Raw genomic sequence first — 13,629 nt, 5'->3', positions numbered from 1 at the left:
AGCGGAGCAACACCACCCTAGGACTTCGAAATAATTCTGGTTTATTCCAGACGAATGTGGTGACAGCCATGGGATACACCCGCTGGGGACACACGCAGCCCTGGGCTGGGGACAGGCAGCCCACAGAGGTCCAGCCTCTCTCCCTGCCACTACCCTGACCCCAAAAACCTCAAGTTTCGGGTCCCGACGGGATTTGGGATGGCAGCGGCGGATTCCTGCTGCCATCTAGCGTGACCGCAGTGTTGTTATTGTTTAATACCTCACTCCTTTCTCCTGACATTTTTTTTTCCTTATTAAAGCTTTCTCCAAGATTCTGCTGGCCCACTGCTGCCACTGGAGATCAGCAGCCGATCTTTTGGGCCAGTTGACAGAGTTTACCTGTTTTGCAAACACCCCCAGACCTATTTTTGAGGAACGTTGCGCTGTGTGAAGCCCCTGAGGGGACCGCTCAAGCCACAAAAACCTTGGAGATAAACAAGGAACAAACCCAGGAACAATAACCACAGCTCTGAGCGTTCCCCCCCGCCCCTGTCTTCTAAAACATCCCAACAAAACCAAACAGCTTTAGGAAGCTGGAAGGGAAGGGGGAGATTTTTCCCCAGTAACTTTTCCTTCTGTTTCAAACCAAAACTGGGGTCTGGGAGAACAAATCCCCGCTCCTCACTCAGTTTTCCAGGTTCTCGAGCTCATCCATGTCGTCTGGGTCCAGCTGCTTGATCTTGGTCTCTGTAGAAAGGAAAAAATAACAACTGTCAGTGCTGAGCACACCCAGGTGAAAACCGAGCGCCGCTGCCCCGCGAGCCGGAGGGCTCCCGGAGGTGCCCGCTGCGGTATTTCCACTCTGGCATTCAAGCAACAGCCAAATAAACTTGGGAAAAGCACGGCGCGATCTGGATGAAGGGCCGGCGTCACGACAAGGCTGCTAAGAGAGCAGGGGCCGCCCCAGGGAGCGGCAGCAAGTGGGGTGGGATACGTTCCCGCTCCCTGCTCCCACCTGGGAAGCGATGGGAGGTGGGGAAGGTGCGTTATCTTGGTCAGGCAGCCCCGGCCCTCGAATCACAACGGCACAGCGTTAAAAAGCCGAAGTCAGGTCGCTGGGAGCTCATCCCCTCCGTTCCACACGCTGGAAAGAGCACAGGGAGCTCCTCGGGCTTAATTCTGGCTGCGGCCAGACTCATCCAGCTCCTGGTTACTCAGGCTGCTCATCGCAGGCATCCGATGCTCCTGCTGCTCAGCAAAAGTCTCCGCCAGGTGATCTGGCTCACGTCTTCTCTGCCACACGCTCGTTTGGTGTTTAAATTTAAGGCCGCCAAGAGTCTTCAGCAACTCTGAAGACAAAACTGAGGGAGGGACGTGCTTTTCTGCACGCTAAAAGGTTTCGATAACCATTTTTTTCCTAAAAAATCACAGGGGAAACAGGGATTTGAAAAGCCACCAGCACAGCCGCGTCATCTTGCAAACCCTGTGAAAATCCTCTTGACATTTACAAGTGACAATTGATTTCCCTCGGGAAAGGCCTGTGCGACTTGAGCTGCTGGCTTCTCTCCTGCAGCCAGGGCTGAGCTAAGCCAGGGCACCGGGTCCCCGGGACAAGGATTTGCAGGGTAAAGGCAGGCAAAATGCCTGAAAGAAGGGGAAAAAAAAAAAAAAAAAAAAAGAGGTGCCGAGGCATCCTGGGTACTGGTAACATCCCTTGCAAGGCACGCACAACCTCCGAGGCTGCTTCTCTAAAAATCTGGCTGCTGGGGAAAAAAAAACAAACCAACAACCAACCCTAGAAGGGTGAGGGGCTGAAAGCGGCACCTGTACTGCAGGGGCTGAGCCCTGGGGCGAAGAGCAGCCCCAACAAGGTCTGTTTGCAGACGGGAAACGAGCTGGAAGGGGATCACGGGTCCTGAAACTGCCTCCTGGAAAGGTGGATAGGCACGGACACTCACGGAAATGCTCCTCTATCATCTGCACGAGCCCCACGTTCTGGCTTTGCACCATGCTGAAGGCGATGCCCCTCCTCCCGAAGCGTCCCGTTCGCCCGATGCGGTGGAGGTAGGTCTCAAAATCCGGCTCCCTCTCCCGATTCACGGGGAGGCTGAAGTTCACCACGATGGTGACCTGCTGCACGTCGATCCCTGAAAAGTGAGAGAAAGGGGCTGTGGAAAGGGATGGCCTCACCCCGTGGCTCGAGCCCACGCCGCCGTCGGAGAGCCAGGGGCCCTGAGGCGCGTCTCGCGGCAAGGTGAGGAGCATCAGGTTTTCTGGGGGTACCTCTGGCGCAGACGTTGGTGGCGATGAGGACCTTCTCCTTCCCGTCACGGAAGCGCTGGATGACGCTGGCCCGCTGGGCTACCGTCAGCTCCGCTGTCAGGATGGCCACTTGGTGCCCGTCCTGGCTCATCTCCTTCGACAGCCAGTCCGCACTCCTCCGCGTCTGGATGCGCAGGGAGAGGCAGGCTGAGCTGGTGCAGCAGCTCTGCTGTCGCGCCCCTCGCTCCCAGCCAACCCTTCACCGATTTTTCCCCCCACTCAAGTCCCCTGCTCCTTCTGCAGGAGCTCCTGGTGCTGGAACGCCTCAGAATAAGGCAACACCGATGCGGATGAGCAAGAAGCCTCTTGTTAGGAGGTGCAGTGCAAAGGGCAAGGAAACGGCGCGTTTTCCACGCACTGGTGACTGTGGAAGCCAGGCAAAGGCAGATGCAATTGGTAGGAGAGATGTTTTTAAAGGCTGCCTTTGCCCCAGGGCTGCCCTTTAAATGCTGACATGTTCCCCACCCCTCTCTGGGGTCTGCTCCGTGAATTGAGGGTCTGGGAAGGAGCCCCCTGTGTCCATACCATAAAACCATTTCTATTATCACTGACTGCAAACGCGTCCATCTTCCCAGGCAGGCTGGGGTGCTTTACCTGGCAGAAGATCATAGCCTGGCCGATGGTGATGCTGCCGTAGACGTTGCAGAGGGCTCTGTACTTCTCCTCCCTGCCCCTGCACACGAAGAAGTACTGCCTGATGTTGCTCAGGGTGAGCTCCTCCTCGCGCAGCTTTATCACGATGGGGTTGGAGACGATTTGCATGGCGAATGCCCGCACGGTATCCCTGAAGGTGGCTGAGAACAGCAGCATCTGGCAGCCCTTGGGTAAAGCTCTGGAGCAGAGAAAAAGGACTTGTCATCCCAGGAGAGCAGCCCGGTGCCCAGATGGACTCATTAGAAACAAAAAAAAGAAAGCTTGATTTAAGCTGACTTTGTGTCCAACAGAAAGGGAACCCAATCCAAGGGGTGTAACAGCTCAAGAGGAAAGGTTAAGCGAGATAAAAGTCTTCCTGCGTGTCTAACGGACGCAGTTTCACAGGAAGCTGGATCCCTGGACACACCAGGTCAGGGCCTGCTGATGGACAAAAGCCGATTCCCACAGCAGCAAGCCCCCTCCCATCAGAGAGATGCTCTTTTTCACTGCCACTTCAGCTCTTTTGGTGACCGATTCCCTCAAAGCTGAGCAAACAGGGGAAAAAACCAGGGAAGCGGGACACCACCCGTCAGGGACGCTCACCTCTGAATACGAATGCTTTGACAGGAGAGGCCCTGCGTGTCGATCATGATGTCGGCTTCATCCAGCACGAACGTGCCGATCTTCTTCATGTCTATGACCTTCTGCTTGAAACACCAATCCAGCATCGTCCCCGGTGTCCCGATGACAATCTGCTCCTGCACCACGGTGCCCTGCCGAACTGCAAGAGGGGAAATGGCATCCGACTGCCTCCAAACACGCCACCCTGCTGCTGCTCAAGCGCCTTTTTCCCTTGGCTGTCTCAAATTCTGGCTGCCTAGTGATGCCTTTGAGGGGGCCCATGTGGCAAAGCGGGGCTTGAGATTAAAATGGCAAGAGGGCTGATGCTTCCCTACAGCCTCAGGGGGTGGAAACCAGCCCCACCTGGGAAGGGGGGAGTCTGGGAGCAGCCAGCAATCACGAAGACGACTCCTTAGCAGGAGAGGGGAATATAGATGTTATGTTATTGGCCTTCATGGGGGTCTGCGCGGCTCCTGGCAGCTCAAGGCGCTAAGAGAGGACCCCTGTACTCACTTCATGCTCCCGTTACAGCACCGGCAGCTCTGCTGGGCGGGACTGGACTCACCTAGGTTTCCCCGGACAGCGTACGTCACCTTGGTGTCAATGCAAAACCGCCCGATTGTCTCGATCACGCGCCCAATCTGCAGAGCCAGCTCATAGGTGGGAGCCAAGCAGAGGCACTTGGGGGGAGACAAGAGAGCGGTCAGACGAGAAACGCTGCGTTTAGAAGCCAAGGGGTGGGATGCACCGGGCAGACAACAAGGTATGTCAAAGGGACAGAAAGAAGAGCACAGGCAAATCCCACGCTGCTAAACTCGCTCGAAAGCGCAGAGGGATGGGGTAGGCGGTCACATTTGGAGGTTAGGGAGCTGGGAACACGGTACAGCTCCAAGGGATGCTGGCAGAAAGGAGCTGCTGTAGCTATTTTTAGGGGGAAAATTTGTCTCCTGAAGCACAGTGCAGTTTGTTTCTGCGCCCAACTTTAAAGCCATTTAACCAACTGGTTAAATCACCCTGTACGCCTGAAATGAGAGATGTTTAATTGCAGTAACCAGCTCACAAAGCTGATTCTGCACACAGAGAAGTGACTGGGGCTTGTGGGGGGTTTTAAGCCACCAGAATAAAACAGCACTCTCTGCAGTTGCTTTTCTACATTTAAATTCCAGGATATCTAAAGCCTGGTTTAATTTGCTGCTAGCAAGCAAAGGTACCTCCCTTCAGCTGGCACCACACTTTCTGTCCTGCCTGCTGCTGCAATAGTACCTGGGGGGTTTATTGTCCCCCTCCAGTGGATAAAATCAAAGAGACGGGGACAGAACGAGAGCTCTGCCCCCCGACAGCATCTTGAGGACTCGGGCAAACCCCTCCTGCATCAGCTTTCCCTTTCCTATGTTACCTGCGGGTATTTCTCAGCGGCATTAATTCTGCTCAACATCGCCAAGACAAAAGCTGCTGTTTTCCCTGTCCCTGACTGGCTCTGGGCAATCAGATTGTGGGGCCTGCAAGGCAAAGGCTGCTTAGTGGAGCGCAAGGGTGGGGTGTCTCCAGGTTCATGTCCCAACACCAGGTATGCCTCAAGGGAGCCGGGGCTCACGCACGTGGCGTGACTACTCACGGGTATGCCAGCATGATCGGCAGAGCCGTCCCCTGGATTTTGGATGGTCTGTTGAAGCCCATGTTGTAAATCCCCTGCAAGAGCTCCTTCTTCCTGTAAAAAAGAAAAAAAAAAGAAAAAAAAGAAAAGAAAAAAAAAAGGCATCAAGAAGGGCCGGTTTGATGAACGATGGTGGCTCTGGTGCTTTGCTGGGCCAGGGGCCGCCATCGACTCACAGGGGCAGCTTTTCAAAGGTTTTGACGGAGAAGAGCGGGGAGCTGGGGTCCTGCTGCAGGATCTCCACGTGGTGGCTGGACTCCACAAGGGACGTGCGGATGAGCTTGTTCAGCAAGGAGGTTTCCGCCAAGTTCACTGGGAAAGGCAGAAAATTTCAAAAAACGTTTTTTGATAAAAAGTCTCACCCCTTTCTGTCCCCCTTTCTGTCAACACAGGAGTCCCCGGCCATCCCCTCTTCACAGACACCAGACACTGCTCAGATCCATGGCTAATTAGCGAGAAAGGAGGGTGGGCTGCCACAGAAAGCCCCCAGCACCCCGCTGCCTGCCTCAGTTTCCCCCACCTGCTTCAGGGGAAGGCCCCAGGGGCTGCACTGCAAGGCGCAGGGACCCACCTCTGTCCTCCTCTTCATCCTCCTCCTCCTCGCCGTAGCCTGCTGAGGGAGAGGTGGGGGCTGAGGCCCAATCCAGCACCAGGCCCAAGCCCATTCCGAGCCCCAGGCCCAGCACCAGGCCCATTCCGAGCCACGGCCCCGGCCCCAGGCCCATTCCGAGCCCCAGCCCCAGGCCCAGGCCCAGGCCCAGGCCCATTCCGAAACACAGCCTCAGGCCCCAGGCCCAGGCCCACTCCGAGGCCGAGCCCCAGCCCCAGCCCCAGCCCCAGCCCCAGGCCCAGGCCCATTCCAAGCCCGAGCCCCAGCCCCATTTCGAGACACAGGCCCAAGCCAAGCCCAGACCCAGGCCCTAGCCCTGGCCCTGGCCCGGGGCTCCCTCCGGCGGGGCCGGCCCTGCCTTACCCCGGCGGTCGAAGGGGTCCCAGCGGCGCGGCGCGGGGAGCTGCGGGTGGAGAGGCGGCCGTTACGCGGCGGGGCCGGGGCCGAAGCCCCGGGGAAGGGGAGCGGGGGGAGCCCCGGCCCGGTGCCCACCCGCCCCGTCCAGCCACCCCCGTGCCGCGCCGCAGCCATGGCCCCTGCCCGCCTTATGAATATTCATGAGAGACGTCAGCGCGCGCCGATGGGGCGGGGTTTGGCGCCCCCTGGCGGCCCGGCGGAGGCACCGGATGAGGCGGGCGCTTCCGGGGCAGCGGCCCCGGCCCCGGCAGCCGCCCGCAGGTAGGCCCGGCCCGGGGCACCGAGACGGCGGGGTGGGGGGCGACGGATAGGGGACCCGCAGAGTGGTGGTGCTGTCCCCCAGGGGGCCCCTGGGGTGCTGGGGGGGCAGAGACACCCCCGCAGCGTGATGGGGGTTCCCGGGGTGGGGGTGTCCCCAGGGTGATAGAGGAGCAGGGGCTCCGTAGGGTTTTCGGGGTCCCTGGGGGGCAGGGACCTCCGCATAGGGTGGTGGGGGTCCTTGGGGTGGTGGGGACAGGAACCCTGTGGGGAAGGGAGGGTCCCCTGCTGCAGAAGGGACCCTGTAGGGTGCCAGCACTGGTCCCCGTGGGGTTTTGGGGAGTCCCTGGGGCGCAGGGACCTCGCCATAGGGCGGTGGGGGTCCTTGGGGTGGTGGGGACAGGGACCCCGCAGGGCAGGAAGGGTCCCCTGCTGCAGACAGGGACACTGTAGTGTGCCTGTGCTGGTCCCCATGGGGTTTCGGGGGGGTCCCTGGGGTGCTGGGGGGCACAGACCCCTTCCTAGGTGGATGGGTGGTCCGAAGGGTGCTGGAGAGTCAGGGACCACTGTACCCTGCAAGGTCCCTGGGGTGCCAGCACCCCCTAACATGGGGTGACAGCAGTGTCCCCAAGCTGGCAGGAAGGGGGGGGTCCCCCTGTCCTCCCAGGTTTTGGGGGAGCCTGACGCAGGGCTCAGGGCTGTAGCCATCACCTGCTTCCCATCCTTCCCACGGCCTTTTCCAGCCATCCCACCGCAGTTTGGGGGGGGGGGCCTTGTCTGCAGGGCCGAGGGGCCGGCAGCCCCCCAGCCTGTCACCCCGCTGCCACTTCAAGGCGGTTCCCTGCACAGGAGCTGCCAGATTTGCAATCCACCCTGATACCTGAAAAATATAATAATAATTATAATAATATCATCTTAACTTCATCCTAAAGCTCATTTATTTTAAAAACAAGGTAAAATAAGGCAATGGGAGCTGAGAGATTTGTGGTGTGAGGGGTCTAGAATAATTAGCATTGACAGGGGTTTCGGAGACATTTTTAATTAACCCACAGAACTACAACAAATCTTTCCACATGCTTTATTAAAGAAAGATATCGCCAAGACACCATAAATAAAACCTCCTTAACAGCTCACACAATCCAGGGGCAATTACGTGCCCAAAATCACCAGACTCATTACATTCTTATTTCTCCTCATACTCAAAGTTTCGCAGACTGCGTGGTTTTTTGGCACCTGCTCCCCATCCCGTCTAATCTTAATTCGGAAAGAAGCTCCGGACGCGGCGGCAGGGACGCGGGGACGTTTTCACCCAGGCAGTCCAACAACCCGAGGCGCGGGGTAAAGTTTTAATAACCAGAATTGAACCCACTTGAAACACAAATGGGATTCTCCAAATTATTGAGGATTTTGAGGAAGGAAAAAAAAGTACTCGGGAGAGCGGCACGCGTGCGCTTAAAAGATGGTTGGTGTGGAGCAGGGCTTTGGGAAACTAGGAGAAGGTGGTTTTTCTGGGGATGAGGCCGTTGGCCAGGTCCCAGCGCACCTCCCAGCGCAGGGCTGCTCTCTTCTTTTCGGTCGGCACGATGTAAGTGTTGGGGATGTAGAGGTGCTGTGGCTTGCTGGGGAGCTCGGGCTTGCAGAGCATCTGCTCCCGGATGCTCCAGCGCAGTTCTTGACGCTGATCCTCCCCCGGGATTCGGAATTTCTCCCATTCTCTTTTATATTCAAAATATTTGGCCACTCGGTCGGTTTTCCCCCGGTTGCGTCCCAGCAGCTCAAACCGGGGAGGAATGAAGGACTTGGGTTGTTCTGCCACAGCAGTGTACTGAGAAGTGGGAGAGCTCCGGCTCCCGATATCCCCAAGGAGAAAGGGGGGACTGTCCCCACGGGGTAACCAGTATGGGGATTCATTAAGGGAGCTGCTGCTGGTCTCGATTTCCCCCTCGGAGATGCTCTCTTCTGGAGCAGTCCTTGGCTGAAGCATTTTCTGCTTCAGGCTGCAAACCTCGCTCTCCGGCTCGCTGGTCACTGACTCATCAGAGACCTCCACTCCACCGTCAGGTCTGCGCCTCAGCACCTTCCTCTTCATTACCAGCCTCCTGGTTCCCCTCCGGTGCTCAGAAAACGTAGGAGGGGCTGGCTGCACCCCCAAAACGAAGGAGGCCTCAGCGTAGGGATCGTCACGGGGATGTGCCCGCTCCTCACTGCCTCCCTGCTGGGTGTACAGCTGGCTCGGGGCCAGCGTGGCCGTCGGCTGCTCCTCGTCATCCGGAGCGGCCCATCTATACCTGTCCCATCCTGTTGTCTCCTCCATGATTTCTGCCAGTCTGGGTGGATTCTGGAAAAAAAAAACCAAAAAAAAACCCACAAACCAACAAACCAGAGTTAATTTCTTGCGGCACATTCGAGCTGGCTAAAGATGTAAAGGGGTCTCTGACTCTCAACTTCTCGGGTTCAGGGGCGTTGGTTTAGGTTGTAGTGAATCAGCCAGGGGGGTCTCAGAGCGCTGGCTGCACTGCTAAACCTGCTGCCACCAGCAGAAGGCTCTTTCCCTACGGCACATGGAAACCCAGCGCAGCTGTAAAGCCCCCTGAAGCTTTACCTCTGAATTCCTGCTTGAAAACTGCACTAAAATTAATTACACGATTTATAAGTTACTAACAGGACAATGGACAGACACAGGATGGATTCGGTTTGTTTGCAAGCGCGTGGTAGAGGTATTAATGACTTTCCCCTTGTACCCATTCTTTCAAAAACACAGTATCTAGTTGTGATTTAATCTAGGGACGTCCGAGAGGGCGAGTTATTTCTGCAGAGGAGGAAAATGCTCAGCACGGTGTGTTTCGATGCTTGTTTAGATGTTGGCTGTCATAGCCCAGAGGCTGCTTTGAGTATGGTTATAGTAAACCTCAAAACCTGCGACGAAAAGGGATCCGGACACGGTTTCCACTCACAACACAGATTTTGGATATCTTTATGCCGGGAAGCGGGTTTGAAAAAATGTGAGTTTTATCCGTGCCGTTACGAAATGTCGGAGCAGATGGTGCAGCGAGATGAATGGCAGCCGTTAGCAGGCTGTCTGAAGTGTTGATGCTGGCTGAGCGCGGTGCGAAAATGGAAAGGGCTCCGTGACGGCTCCGCACGGATAGCAAAAGGCTAGCCGGGAACGTGCTGCCACCGCGCCTGGGCTGACAGAGCAGATCCGATCGTGCGGCAGCGGCTGGGGGAAGAGGAGTGATTAAAAAATGAAAAAAAAAAAAAAAAAATCAAAAAAACCCAGTTGAGTAAGATAAAGCTGTCCAGATGAAGCCTCCTTGGCCCTTCCCATGCTCTGCTAGGAACACAGAGGGGTTACAAAAATAAAGAATTATTCTGTGGGTGAAATTTTACAGAGGAAGCGTATAGATGTAATAAAAGCCACATAAAGCAAAAAAATATTTTCTACTTTCTCTACAGATCCCAAGGAGCTACCAGCAACTAATTAAGGCTCCAAGAAAGTGGCTATGGCCGAGGGGACCGTGGTTACCGATCAAGAGCAACTCTTGAGGAGGGTGCAAGAGCTGGAAGAGGAGGTGAAGCGGCTGCAGGAGAAGCTCCAAGAGGACAAGGAAGGCGCTGGGAGAAGAGAGGCTCCGTCGGCCCCCGGGAAAGCCAAGAAACGCCAACAACGTCCGTTTGATTTTGACGCTTACGGCCGCAGACACGTGGCGCTGAAGATCGCCTACCTGGGCTGGGGCTACCAGGGTTTTGCCAGCCAGGAGAACACCAGCAACACCATCGAAGAGAAACTGTTTGAAGCCTTGAAGAAGACACGACTGGTAGACGACAGACAGACCTCCAACTACCACCGCTGCGGGCGGACAGACAAAGGAGTCAGTGCCTTTGGACAGGTCAGGTTCTGCCCCCAGGCTTTGCCGGATTTGTGGGCTCCTGCGTGGGATGGAGATCCGGTGGGATTACTGTCCCACAGTGACAAGCCAAGACAGTAGTACAGGTTGGATTTGTTTTTTAAAACCTGTCAGCTTTTAAATCTGGAAGTGAGCCTGGCGATGGCTTCCTGCATGCGGAATGATGATTTTTAGGTGGTCCAAGTGCTGATTAATGCTAGGGTTTTTTTTCCATATTAGTGCTAACTTTTTCCCAGGGGCCTGTTTTGAGAGGATAAAATGCCTTTTAGGCTGCAGCTTCCCCAGTAGCTCAGCGCTGCTAAAAAAGGGGAGATGCCCTTTCCTTAGCAGAGCCCTCAGCTGAATAAACTTGCCAACACCCCACAAAAATTTTTTTTCAAAATCCAAGAATTGGATAGCTTCCTGCGAAGTCAGGCAGCTGAATTCCTGCGCAGAAGGGTCTGAGGGGAGCCGCAGCTAGCGGAAGGGAGCGTGGGAGTGGGAGCTGGAGGGAGGGGAGCGAGCCGGCCCGCTTGGTGGGCACGGAGCCATCAGGCTGGCTGAGCCGTGGGGAAAGCACAGCCTTTCCGGCGCCACGATGGTTTCACTGTCGGGCCGGTCTCTCCTTCCCTCCTGGCTCAGGAAGCAGAGCTGGCTTAGTTTTTGCTTTGCCAGGGCGGTTTTGGCTCGGATGGGCAGTCTGCTCTCCTTCACAAGATGAGCCGCATGAAATAAGGGCACAGGTCGCCTTTTCTTGCGCCACTTAAAAGTGCACAGGCACCTGTGGTGTTAATTAACATGTTCCCACACCAGGTTTCCCAGACAGCCAGGCTGTTACTGTGCTGAAGTCATCACCTCCAGCAAAAAAAATATAAAAAAGTGGCACATTATATCCTAAAAACTGGGACTAAAGTTGAAGCCATTTCGAGACCGTGCAACGTAGGCAGTCTGCAACTTTCTGTTTTATTAAAGGAATCGTAGCATCTGCTAGGAACCTTAGTAGAGGCACTTGCAGCTTTACCCGCAGGAAGGAGTGGTAAGATCGCCTGATTTAAGACACCTTCATCTGTAGGAGATCCTGAATTTATTTCACAGCGGTGTAGGAAGACTTGGCTTGGCACACTGAATACGCCCATCTGCGATCTAATCCTGGCTTCCCTCATTTTGCAGGTGATTTCCCTAGATCTCCGCTCAAACCTGTCAGAGGGGAAGAAGCTAAATGGCCACGAGGGTCAATCAGAAGGCAAAAGCGAGAGGGAAGAGGAGCTCCGCTACACCCATATTCTGAACAGGGTGCTCCCGCCTGACATCAGGGTGCTGGCCTGGGCCCCTGTGGAGCCGGATTTCAGCGCCCGGTTCAGCTGCCTCAAGAGGACGTACCGCTACTTCTTCCCCTGCGCCAACCTAGATGTAGCCCTCATGCACGCCGCAGCCCAGAGGTACGTGGGGACCCACGATTTCCGTAATCTATGTAAAATGGACGTTGCCAACGGAGTGGTCAACTTCCAGAGAACAATCCTCAGCGCTGGAGTAACGTGGGTGGACAGAGGAGGACCTGGGCTGCAGGATCCCTTCCGCCTGTGCCAGTTTGAAGTGACTGGACAGGCGTTCCTGTATCACCAAGTCCGCTGCATGATGGCGATCCTCTTCCTCATCGGCCAGAGGATGGAGAGCCCAGAGATCATCGACGAGCTGCTGGATGTGGAGAAGAACCCCCGAAAACCGCAGTACAGGTACGGAGAGCTTGGGAAAACCTGCCGGGCTGCTTCTCAAGGCGACGGCTGCGTGTGAAGTGCTGCTGGCAAGCCACTTCTCTGCCAGCCTGCGAAGCAGTCTCTCACAATATGGAAGCGAGCTGCCAGCGGCCCCTCCGGGAGGTATCTGTAAGGATCTAATTTTTCTTGCTTTTGGGCAAACTTTTGGTGGCTTTAGTCCTTAGTATTTGGTTAAAACTAATTCAGTTTTTACCAGAAAAAAAACCAGAGTTCTGTAAAAGACAGGGCTGGCTTTGGCAGAAAGGCCAGGCTGGCACGCTGTTGCGCAATCTTTTTTTTTTTTTTTTTGTCACAGCATCCCTCCAGACAGCGACAGGTAACACCTCCTCTCCTTTTCCCTAGCATGGCAGTCGAGTTTCCCCTCGTCCTATATGACTGCGAGTTTGAAAACCTTCAGTGGCTCTACGACCGCGAAGTGCAGGAGTTCAACGTTACACACCTACAGCAGCTCTGGGCCAACCACGCAGTCAAAACACAAGTGCTACACAACATGTTACATGGGTTAGATGCTGCTCCCGTGGCTACTGGAAAAAGTAAGGGATGGTTTTGTGGCAGTACCTGGGAATTATGGAGGGATGGGGATAACTGGTTTAGGGGGGGGAAAAAAAAAAAAAAAGGGAGGGTAATTAAATAGATCATTCAAACCATGGTATTTTTTCAATTATATCACAGGCCCAGGGAACAACACAACTGTCCTGTGGGGAGATATGAAGCCCGTGCTCTGCAATCAGGTCAGCGGCTTCGTGGAAGGCATCAAGGCCCGCACCTACAAGCCTTTACTGGCCCGCCCCAAGTGCCAGGGGCTGGAGGCCCGCATCCGCCACTTCGTGCGCAGGGGCCGCATCGAAACCCCCCAGGGCCTGCAGGTGGGGGGGGACGGGGACGAGCAGCCCCCCGAGACCAAGAGGTGCCACCACGGTGGTGCCACCGAGCAGCCCCCCAAGCGGGCCTGCATAGGCACCGAGTGATGGTGGCGGGTCACCTCAGCAGACAGGCAGTTGGCTGCTTTGCGTTTTTTTTTATCGGGAAAAAAAAAATAAAAATAATTTTTTTCCAGTGTTATTTTTACAAATTTTAAGAAATGTGGTGTTGTGCTGTGCCTTGGCCTGGGAGGGGGTGGGGGTGCCGCAGCCCCTCAGAGCCGCTCTCCTCACGGCGGGGCGGCCCTGTGGGGTGCTGGGGCCACACCGGGCCGTGGCAGCCAGGGCCCACCCGCCTGCAGCGCCTCCCCACGCCCCCCGGTACCTGCAGGGCCCGGCCGCTCCCGTCCGCCCGCCGCGACCGTTACCGGCCACCAACCGTCGCCGGGGTTTAAACAGCCGGGCGGGGGCGGGGCCGTCCCCTGAGGCCCGCCCTTGGGGGCGGTGACATTGGGCAGCGCTGGTGTCACTCGGCTGGCTTTTCCCTTCTGATTGGAGGAGGGGGTTGAAGCGCCGCCTCCGTGCTGCTGCTATTGGCTAGAAGGGGGAAGGG

At 56.1% G+C, this 13,629-nt stretch overlaps 3 protein-coding genes across 5 annotated transcripts; 1 reads left to right on the top strand and 2 right to left on the bottom strand.

Annotated features, from left to right (window-relative positions):
* Window positions 1–24: 24 nt before the first annotated feature.
* Window positions 25–6,327, bottom strand: DDX25 (DEAD-box helicase 25). 3 transcript variants are annotated; one of them, XM_040616212.1, is made up of 12 exons: window positions 6,312–6,327; window positions 6,183–6,222; window positions 5,781–5,819; window positions 5,386–5,521; window positions 5,171–5,263; window positions 4,952–5,054; window positions 4,121–4,235; window positions 3,538–3,715; window positions 2,896–3,133; window positions 2,263–2,425; window positions 1,938–2,126; window positions 25–726 (listed from the first exon to the last, which is right to left on the bottom strand). In XM_040616212.1, the coding sequence occupies exons 5-12, from the start codon at window positions 5,230–5,232 to the stop codon at window positions 665–667; spliced, it is 1,110 nt and encodes a 369-aa protein (XP_040472146.1). In that variant the 5' UTR covers window positions 5,233–5,263; window positions 5,386–5,521; window positions 5,781–5,819; window positions 6,183–6,222; window positions 6,312–6,327; the 3' UTR covers window positions 25–664. The 3 variants fall into 3 exon arrangements, with proteins under 3 accessions (XP_040472146.1, XP_040472147.1, XP_040472145.1); XM_040616213.1 differs by lacking the exon at window positions 6,312–6,327 and having other exon boundaries at window positions 5,781–5,822; window positions 6,183–6,234; XM_040616211.1 differs by lacking the exon at window positions 6,312–6,327 and having other exon boundaries at window positions 5,730–5,819; window positions 6,183–6,211.
* A 98-nt stretch (window positions 6,328–6,425) lies between these two features.
* On the top strand, window positions 6,426–13,213 carry PUS3 (pseudouridine synthase 3). The gene is made up of 5 exons (XM_040616055.1): window positions 6,426–6,497; window positions 9,951–10,384; window positions 11,552–12,114; window positions 12,499–12,689; window positions 12,829–13,213. The coding sequence occupies exons 2-5, from the start codon at window positions 9,998–10,000 to the stop codon at window positions 13,122–13,124; spliced, it is 1,437 nt and encodes a 478-aa protein (XP_040471989.1). The 5' UTR covers window positions 6,426–6,497; window positions 9,951–9,997; the 3' UTR covers window positions 13,125–13,213.
* Window positions 7,559–13,531, bottom strand: HYLS1 (HYLS1 centriolar and ciliogenesis associated). Its single transcript, XM_040616057.1, has 2 exons — window positions 13,402–13,531; window positions 7,559–8,832 (listed from the first exon to the last, which is right to left on the bottom strand). The coding sequence occupies exon 2, from the start codon at window positions 8,806–8,808 to the stop codon at window positions 7,984–7,986; it is 825 nt and encodes a 274-aa protein (XP_040471991.1). The 5' UTR covers window positions 8,809–8,832; window positions 13,402–13,531; the 3' UTR covers window positions 7,559–7,983.
* Window positions 13,532–13,629: the final 98 nt, after the last annotated feature.

This window comes from Falco naumanni, chromosome 16 (genome assembly GCF_017639655.2).
Source record: "Falco naumanni isolate bFalNau1 chromosome 16, bFalNau1.pat, whole genome shotgun sequence".
Taxonomy (NCBI): Eukaryota; Metazoa; Chordata; class Aves; order Falconiformes; family Falconidae; genus Falco; species Falco naumanni.
Note: the sequence above shows the minus strand (reverse complement) of the source record. Positions and strands in the feature narration are given on the sequence as shown.

Bases quoted from the DNA above. Each gene is read 5' to 3' on its own strand.
- DDX25 (XM_040616212.1), bottom strand. From the start codon at position 5,232: ATGGGCTTCAACAGACCATCCAAAATCCAGGGGACGGCTCTGCCGATC. The intron at 5,055-5,170 runs GTGAGTAGTCAC...TTTGCCTTGCAG, and splicing joins CCGATCATGCTGGCATACCC to GCCCCACAATCTGATTGCCC. The intron at 2,127-2,262 runs GTACCCCCAGAA...CTCACTTTTCAG, and splicing joins CACCAACGTCTGCGCCAGAG to GGATCGACGTGCAGCAGGTC.
- HYLS1 (XM_040616057.1), bottom strand. From the start codon at position 8,808: ATGGAGGAGACAACAGGATGGGACAGGTATAGATGGGCCGCTCCGGAT.
- PUS3 (XM_040616055.1), top strand. From the start codon at position 9,998: ATGGCCGAGGGGACCGTGGTTACCGATCAAGAGCAACTCTTGAGGAGG. The intron at 12,115-12,498 runs GTACGGAGAGCT...CCTTTTCCCTAG, and splicing joins CCCCGAAAACCGCAGTACAG to CATGGCAGTCGAGTTTCCCC. The intron at 12,690-12,828 runs GTAAGGGATGGT...ATTATATCACAG, and splicing joins TCCCGTGGCTACTGGAAAAA to GCCCAGGGAACAACACAACT.